General features: G+C 42.4%; 1 protein-coding gene across 1 annotated transcript; it reads right to left on the bottom strand.

Annotated features, from left to right (window-relative positions):
• Positions 1 to 8851: 8851 nt before the first annotated feature.
• LOC123152995 (RING-H2 finger protein ATL18-like) lies at positions 8852 to 9383 on the bottom strand. The gene has a single exon (XM_044572330.1). It carries the CDS (start codon positions 9332 to 9334, stop codon positions 8852 to 8854), a length of 483 nt encoding a protein of 160 aa, XP_044428265.1. The 5' UTR covers positions 9335 to 9383.
• Positions 9384 to 9594: the final 211 nt, after the last annotated feature.

Here is a 9594-nt window from a genome sequence, read left to right as displayed (position 1 = left end):
ATGTATTGTGAGCAGATTATGTGAGATATACTTCGTTGAAATGGTGTTCCTGATAAAATTTGCATTACTTTCTTGCAGTCATGTTTTTAATATAAGCTTTGCTGGCTTGTTATGATAAATACTAGAATTTGCATTGCTTCCTAACGGCCACCTATATAAACATGCAATATTTATTTATGTTTCATCTTTTGGTGTCTGTGGTACTGATTAAATGAGGGCCTAATGCTTAAATGACGCCTGACAATGACCAATGATATAAATTTAGCTTAGTTGAATTGGCGTCCTGATTGCCAATTAATGTACGCTGTGAATGGCTTCACTCAACAGTTCAGTTGTTAATCCTTTTGTGTTAACCTTATGCAGTTGTTAATCCTTTTGCAATGCTTTCCTTAGTTTTAATGTATGAAACCATTTGGATTAATAAAGATTGACCAACACAAATGAATGGAATCACTATGTTTAATTTTGTTCCAGGTTTTTTCCCTAGGGATCATCATAATAAGAAACTCCCTGTTTTTTGCTTTAGTTCTAGAAGATACTCCTTTTTCATCCCTATGATCAGTGAGGAGGATGTTGATCAGGCTTTATTTGATTTGATTTGGGCATCTTTACTGTGTAGTTATTCTGACATTGTGTATTATGTTACAAGATTATGCTGGCTATACATGTCAATGTTTTTCTGGAGTGGTATCTACGTGCAAGTTGGCTGGCCTGTTGCTCTTCAGTTAGCAAATTTGTTTTCTTCAAAATGGATCAATGAGATCTTGGGAGAAACACTTGTGAGGTTAACCTATTTTCATTTCTTCTGATGTCCAGGAGCTACATTACACCTACATTGAAATTCTGATGTAGGATTTTGAACAAAGCAAACTTACTCCCTACCATCTCACCAGATGAATGTGAAAATATAGATGATGGAAACTAATGAAGGCAGCCAATGAAGATGCATATTAGTATTTGTTGTTATATGTTTACATACACTCCTGCATGGTGTTATCATATGATAAATGCATCGGTTGTTCTTAAGCCCCAAGGGCAGGTATTTAGCAAGCTAATTATCTGCATTGTACTCTGATAACCATCAATGTAGTTTCTAAACTCCCAAAAAATAAGAGCGTCCGGTTCATCGCAGTGTACTTACTCGGTAGTGGATCTGATTTTCGCTTTTTTGGAGAATCAGTGGACCAGATTTTCAGGCTCTGTTTCCCTGGTCGGTTCTAATTAAACGGTCTGCTTAGGTGACTTGTGTTATTTGCAAGGCCTTTTTAGCAGTATGTGTCGCTGGGTGCGTCTATTCGGTCGCTCACAGGGTGCAAACCAGACTACCCAGGCTACGGACCAACAATAAATGAAAGACGTGTATTTTTTTAGGCAAGCAATGTTGAAAGACATGTAAGCACAACGGAATGCCCCACAAGAAAGCTCTGCCACCTCACATGAATCCCAAAAAACTACTAATATCCAACCAGCAAACTAAATGAAAAATAATAATCATCGACAGAAGAAAGGCGCGGCGCAGGCACGTATATCCCTCTAGTTTCTTTTATGCATGATGGAATTGTTAGTTTGAAGTGTATGTGATCTTGGTGATAACACTAGTGGAAAACAGGGCTATGGTCCTGATTCCAGAGGGCCTTTAGTCCCTGTTCTGTAACCGGGACAAAACAAGCGGGACTAATACCCAAAACCTTTAGTCCCGGTTGGCTTATGAACCGGGACCAAAGGAGCTCCACGTGACCGCTGTGGGGCGTCCAGGCAGAAGGACCTTTAGTCCCAGTTATTAACACCAACCGGGATCAAAAGGCAGCCACGCGTCAGCAGCCCGCAGACGCTGGTTTTTTTAGAGGGGGGGGGGGGTGTTAGGTGTTTTGGAGGGTTTAGGAGTTTCATATTGTCTCAGCTAGCTAATAGAGAGAAATGACCTTTCTTTCTCTGTGCTTGGTCAACGCTAGCTACTGAATATATATAGAGAACTCGATGCTAGCTAGTAAGCAAACGAAGGAAACCATTCATTATTTTTCATCCGAGGTAATTTAACAAACATTTCATAATTAAATTACGTTTGGAATTCAAATAGTTACATTCCTATTGATTCAATATGTAAAATTTGGCATAAGAAAATAAAAATATAGGTCATATGACAAGAAATTTTGCAGTTTATGTGTATTTTACACTATGTTTTTACGTTTGTAATTTTACATAACCTAAAATATTTTTTACGATGATTATATATTTTTCTTACGGGCTCTCTTTTACTTCGGAAATAAGACAAAACTTACAAAACGTAAAATTACGATGCATTGATGGTAAAATAGAGGAGGGTGAAAAATAACTATTCATCACCCAGGATAATGAATAGTTAATCCCTATATATAACATGAACACTATTCTGATTACGGGGTCAGAATATATATAGGGATTGACTATTCATCATCCTGGGTGAGGAATATTTTTTCTTCATTCTCCTCTATTTTACCATTAATGCATCGTAATTTTATGTTTTGTAAGTTTTGTCTTATTTCCGAAGTAAAAAGAGACCGTATTTAAATAGGAATCTAGCTCGTTGGCGGATTTTGCTCTCAGGTCGTGATAAACTTACGTTTTTTACAATTTTACTGCCTGAGTTGTTTGACTTGAACTTTCCTCTGTGCTAGGTTGATCTTCCGCCAGGCCGTTCAATGACGCAAACGATGGTCGTTCAGTGGATCGGTGTCATCCCGTGGATCCCCTCTTCGGCGCGCGCTGCTCAGCCTCCCATCATGGAGATCCACCGCTCGTTGCGTGCTGTCACAGTCAGGGCCGGCAAGACCCACCCGCCCACCTGTCGTCCTCGCATGTGGCCGCTTCTGAAGTCCAGCCTGACCAGCCTCTTCAGTTCAATGCGTTGGATGCTAACTCGCTATCCCTCGATCCTGCCAAGCTACACGAACACTTTAGTTCCTGTTCCTCTCAGACTTGGTGTGCTCTGTGCCATGAACAAGGAGGCATGGAGCTCTGACTAGGTATGGGAGGCGAGCTGCTGATGCACTTGGTCTGCTCGACGGCTGCTGCACTTGGTTTGCTCGATGGCTGCTGTTCTGGATGTATTTGGATGGCCGCAGGTCGTGCTGCTGGTCGTCCGTGTGTGCCCTTGTTTCTGCCCTTGGCCATGGGCGCCGTCGCCCACCTTGTTTCTGCCCTTGGGCACTCCTCGGCAATGAAGACGGGAGAACACCTTGCATTCCGGTCGAGTATTGTTTAATATGCAGTTCAAAATTGCTGTACAGAGACGGAGAACACCTTGCACTCCTGCCGAGTTGTCTCTACAACCCGCCTCCAGTACTGTCCCGTGTCTTTGCCCCAACACACCGACTGTCTCCTAGAGTCTGGCGCCGATGTGTTCTCTCTGCTGCATATGTTTGTGCTCGCTCTGAGAGAGCGAACATTAAGGGGGCTTCACTATAGTAGAATTAACAAAAAACTATTGCTGCTCTTTGTGTTGACCATGATAGAGTACTTCATTTTTTTTTCACATAGCGTTACATTCTAGTGATGATGTTGGCTATGGCAACAACAACAATTTCCACTTACACCTGTTTTTAACTTCTGTGTTTCTTCTACTGCGAACAGAGGAGAAGAATAGTTAGCAGGATTTTCTTTGAATTTCCATGTTCTCCTCTATGGCGAGACCGTGTGCCGCTCTTCCTCGACGTCAGCGGACACACCACCCAAGCACCACTTCTTGACCCTAGAAAATTCAAGACTTTGTGTTTTCGATATTTTCTGAATTTTCTGTCCGAGTTGTATCTTTGTGTTTACAAGAAACAAAAACATGTGTGCATATCCACTTTAGAAAATTGTTTTGGAGTCACGCATTTCAAAAAACACTCCTTCGGAAGTCCATAGATTAATTGCTGTCAAAAAAGTTCATATCTTTTGTTTTGGGTCATCTCGTTGAGGAAAAAGGGTCAGGGTATGTTATAAGAACCTAAAAGCAACGATGACATTTTTAGAGCTTTCATTCAATGGTTGGACGTAATGTATAGGAAGTTCAAATTGTCATGCCCGTGAAGTTCATAGGGCCAAAAAAGGTTCAGAAAAATAACATACTTGTGGGATTTGACGAAAAAACTAGGGAGTTTAAGAGGTTGAACCATTCATAGATTTGAAGTTGAAATATTGGGGAGTAGAAAAATGAAGTACAAAAAAGAGTTCAAAAAAAACTGTGTGTCCCGTGGTTCAAAATTGCCGAGGGGCACAAAAAAAAATAGAAAATTGAAAAAAACAAACTCGTTTGGATTTCACTCGGAACCCATGTGAAAAATGAATATCATTGAGCAATATGTTGTGTTTCATCTAATAAAACATAGAAGTTCAATAAAAAAATAGAGGTCCAATCTTTAACAAAAATATTGAAAGCCACTTTACAAAATTAATTCTCTAGTAAAAAGATGAGCTCACATATGATAATTTATCATAACTGAAAAACACTAAAACATTGATTAAAAAAAACTAAATAAATAATAGAGCGGTTCACCGTTTATTACAAAACTCGAATTTCTGAAGTTACTAAAGGATAACCAAGAAGTTCAAATTAAAATAACAAAATAGTTCAATATTTATATACCAAGAAGGGAACAAACATCACCTTGAAAAAATGTTAACTCCTGAAGTTTGCATTTGATAAATTGAAGAGTTTTAATAGAATGTTATCGGTGTACAAAACATATTCCCATGAATTTCCCGTTATTCAAAATGGATAACCAAAAAGTTCGAATTAAAATAATAGACCTTGTAGAAATTTGTAGCAAAATGTCATATTCTTTTTAAATAACCCCAAGAAGGTCAAATTGAAATAACATGAAACTTCAAAAACTAGTTTATAAAAGCCCGTTTATAAAATATGGAATTGCCCATTTATAAAAAAATAGAAGTTGGAACATAAATGATGGAATGTACCAACTTATAGCGCCCAAGATGCGATTCACGTGATGAATTCATGATTGGGGCACAGCAAGGTGGATATCATTACAACATACCATGCACTGAATTGATGAGAATACAAGATAAAGGCTTACACTCGCCACAAGCTACTGCATGAATACAAAAATTCATCAATACATAGCAATCATCATACAGAAGAGCAGGATCCGACTACGGATGAAATCAAAAGAAAAAGAAGAACGACATCCACCCTGCTAATCCCAGGCCCCCCGACCCAAAACCTAATCCCTTGATCGAAGAAGAAGAAGAACTCCAAAAGCAATCAAGCATCGCTCTCACATCAAATCATCGCATTACCTGTACCTGCAATTGTTGTAGTAGTAATCTGTGAGCCACAAGGACTTAGCAATCCCATTACCATGGGTATCAAGACTAGCAAAGCTTAATGGGTATGGAATGGATAAGTGGTGAGGTTGCAGCAAGCGACTAAGCATTGTATGGTGGCTAACTTACGAGTACCAGAATAAGATGAGAAACTACGCAACGATCGCAAACTAATAATGATCAAGAAGTGATCCTGAACTACTTACATTCGAACATAACCCCACCGTGTTTTCTTCTCGAACTCATTCGAAAAGAGACCGTCATGGTTACGCGCATGGTTGGTGTATTTTAATTGGGTTTAGTTCAAGTCCACTACAACCGGATATTAACAAATTCCCATCTGACACATAACCGTGGGCACGGCTCTCGCAAGTTTAAACCCTGCAGGGTTGTCCCAACTTAGCCCATGACAAGCTCACGATCCGCGGAGACAGTCCTCCATCGCGGGACAACCCGATCAGACTCGGGATCTCGGTGCACAAGACATTTCAACAATGGTAAACAAGTCCAGCAAGACCTCCCGGCATGCCGACACCCTGATAATATACGCGCGTATCTCGTCTCAAGCCACGATTGGATGGGTCAAGCTACGAGTAAAACCAGCCCTCGAGTTTCCCCGAGGTGGCCCCGCAGGCTGTCCGTTTGGGACCAACACCATCAACGTTGGCCCCCTGTATTATGTTGAATAACGAACCTCGGGTAGCGCTAACTCTCTATGCGTCAAATTTATTATCATGTTTAGTTATTACGATGAGCAAATGGTAAAACCAATGTTGGGCCTTGCTGGAAGAGTTTTATTCATAGAGAACTGTCAAGAGGGGCCCATAAACCCCCATCGTGTTAGGGACGCAAAATCAAGGAACATAACACCGGTATGACGGAAACTAAGGCGGCAAGAGTGGAACAAAGCACCAAGCAAAAGGCTAAGCCTTCCACCCTTTATCAAGTATATAGATGCATTAATTAAATAAGAGATATTGTGATATCCCAAGATATCCATGTCCCAACATGGAACAAACTGCACCTGCAACTAGCAACGCTATAATAAGGGTTGAGCAAAGTGGTAACATAGCCAGACAACGGTTTGCTAGGAAGGGTAAAAAGGTTAAAGGCTATCATGGAAATTTGGGAGGCTTGATAAACAAGTGGTAGGTAGCCCGACATAGCGATATCATCGAGACAACTAGCAGAGCGAAGATAGTAGTGAGACCCAAGGTGATGGTCATCTTACCTGGAATCCCGCTAGGAAGAAGACCGAGTCCATGAAGAAGACGAACGGATCCTCACAATGGCAATGTAACCGGAACTATCGAGAAGAAGCACAACCGGAAAGAAGAAAACAACATGGTAAACAACCATCACATAAACATGGCATGATGCACAACCAAGTATGATGCATGTCCGATTGAATCATGCATGACATGGCAAAGTGCAACAAATGATAATACAAATTAAGTGGAGCTCAATATGCAACGAGTTGCATATTGATGGAACTTCACAACAATTATTTAGTTCTCTCTCGTTTATGCACCCAACAATAATAAATGTTATTAAGCATGGCAAGGGGTGAAGCATAATTAAACTACCTATCTAGGCAAGTTTAAATGAGGCCGGAAATATCAAACAACAATTCCGGTAATTCCCCACATGTCATTTAACAATTTAATGCAAACACAATTTTAAACATTTTAAATGTTGTTATCATGATGCGGATGACATATACAAGTTTTATGCAATTTTATGAAAAAAATTGACATGAGCATGATAAGAGCATTTGTCACCATGACAGAATGAAAGGGTGACACGACGACGATAACGGGAATGGTGCATCGGCAACATTCCGATGATCCGACAATTCGTGGAAATGCCGGTGAAAAAGAACAAGTGTGCGGAACATGCAAGAGTGACAGGGAGTGATCCCGGTAACCGGGTTCCCATGTGTCGGCGGCACGGCATACGAGGGTCGTGCACGAAACAAGTCGGGTACGGTGCCAACGTGAGCATCTCATACAACAAAGCATTCGTCCACGGGTTGAATAAAACTCTTCCAGCAAGGCCCAACATTGGTTTTACCTTTTTCCCAACATAATAACTAAACCTGGTATTAAATTTGACGCATAGGGAGTTAGCGCTACCCGAGGAGTAATTTACATAATACAGGGGGGCAATGCTGATGGTCATCGCGGCCTTCGCGGAGCTCAAAAACCTATTCACAATGCCTTCGGTCATCACGCGGACCATGGTCGCCTGCGGGGTAGAGCAAAACGATATTTTAGAACCAAGAAAAAATTTGGCATGACTTTCCCTAAAAATAGGACCAAAAAGAATGCATAGTGCCAAAATTCTCGCCGAAATGAAAATGAATCAACATTCCGGCAAAATATTGGCAACTATCGCATTTCAAATACCGGTATCTGCAAACACAAACATATATGCAACACCACAAACATACATAGAAAAAAGTGCATGTGCACATTGTTGGAGGAAGAAAAAAGTAGATCTACAACATAAAGAAAGCTTTCCCCTTACTTACCTATAAAAAAAAGGTAATTTAACCACTTAATTTGGATGAATCTATGGTGCAAATGAGGTGAGGAGGAGGAGGCAGCCGAGACAAGCTTGGAGGAGGAGGCGGAGAGAATGAAATAGGGAAAGTGAGTGTGTAGGTGGCTGTCCAAAATATCTAGCTGGTCCCAGGTTACTAATGGCGCACCACCTACAAATGCGCCATTAGTAACCATGGTTACTAATGGCGCACCAGCTGATGGTGCGACATTAGTAGTTTTGCAAAAACAAAAACAAAATGATAGTAGTGGCGCACGTGGTAAGTGGTGCGCCATTACTAGTTAAACTAGTAATGACGCACTGTTCCCTGATGCGCCATTAGTATTTTTGGAAAAAAAATATAGTAGTGGCACATCATGGGTGTGGTGAGTCATTGGTGTCTGTCACACTAATGGCGCACCGGCACATGGTGCGCCACTGCTATATAGTAGTGGCGCACCACATGTCTGGTGCGTCATTAATGTCCATATCATCTATAGCCCTTTTCCTAGTAGTGTTTGTACGGAGAAAGAATAGTTGGTGTGGTGGATCATGAGATCAAGAAGTGGAGGGTGTATATTCTACCAAACATTAGAGCGCTTCTAGAATAAATGTATGGAACTGAAAGAAAGCTGTGTAAATTTCTAGCACGTGTCTTGATGAAATAAATTGTGAACATAATGCGTTGTCGCCCAAATATGAGTGGAATGGCCTTTACAAAGACGTGAGATGCAAGTATGTGAGAGAATACCGTAGAACAATTTACACAAAGACGGCTAGAAGACCATGCATGTTTATGCAAGGATGCACGGATTACACACACAGTTTACATCAGATCTTTTACACAAAAGGAAGGCCAAAGCATGTCCCTTCGATTCGGACCGACATGTCCAATGTACTACATGATGCATCTCTCACTACGTACAGTTTCCACGGTAGGTCTCCTGGCCCCGAGCTTCACGCATGCATGCATGGGGACTTATCTCGATCAAAAAGCATCTCAGCTTCGAGCCTGGTGCCCGACGTCGACCGGAAGCTCTCCGTAAGCATCATCATCATCATCAGTTTCCATGTCGTCCACAGGAACATCGCCAAACACATGCAACCCCAAGGCAGCTATCCACAAGAAATGTAGGTGTGCAGCAGTACAATCTGCGGTGGCGGCGGGCGCCGTGACGACCTCGCGACGGCACATGGGACAGCTCTCTTTCTCCTGCAGCCACCTCTCTACGCACCGCCCGTGGAACCGGTGCCCGCATGGTGTCTCCTTCCACGCCGCGGCGTCGTCCTCCTCCAAGCAGATCGGGCAGCTGAGCTCGTCGTCGTCGTCGGACGGCGCGTCCACCGTCTTCAGCGCCCCGGCCACCAACGCGGCCAACTCCGAGTCGTCTGGATCTCCCACGACGCCGAGGAACGCGGAGTCCTCGTGGCCTCCTTCTTCTTGTGGCAGGTCCATGGCAAGCGATGGCATCAAGCTAGCCATCGCGCGTGATGGTGAAGTGAAACCGGATCTGATCGTAGGAGATCGATGTTCGGGGAGGCAATGGGAATAAGCGAGCGTACGTGCGGCAGTTTACTTATAGTGCTTCGGGCTTGGATGGTAGGAGAGGAGTCGATCGGGAAACACGTTCTCGTGCCGGAGTAGGATAGGATTACCACGGCTACTTACGCCCGACTTCATTTCTATATCGATGTCGATCCGGCAGGAAGGGAAGCAACGAGTTCGTCTCTGATCGGCATGTT

This window comes from Triticum aestivum, chromosome 7A (assembly GCF_018294505.1).
Source record: "Triticum aestivum cultivar Chinese Spring chromosome 7A, IWGSC CS RefSeq v2.1, whole genome shotgun sequence".
NCBI classification, from domain to species: domain Eukaryota; kingdom Viridiplantae; phylum Streptophyta; class Magnoliopsida; order Poales; family Poaceae; genus Triticum; species Triticum aestivum.
This window is presented reverse-complemented; position numbering and strand designations above follow the sequence as displayed.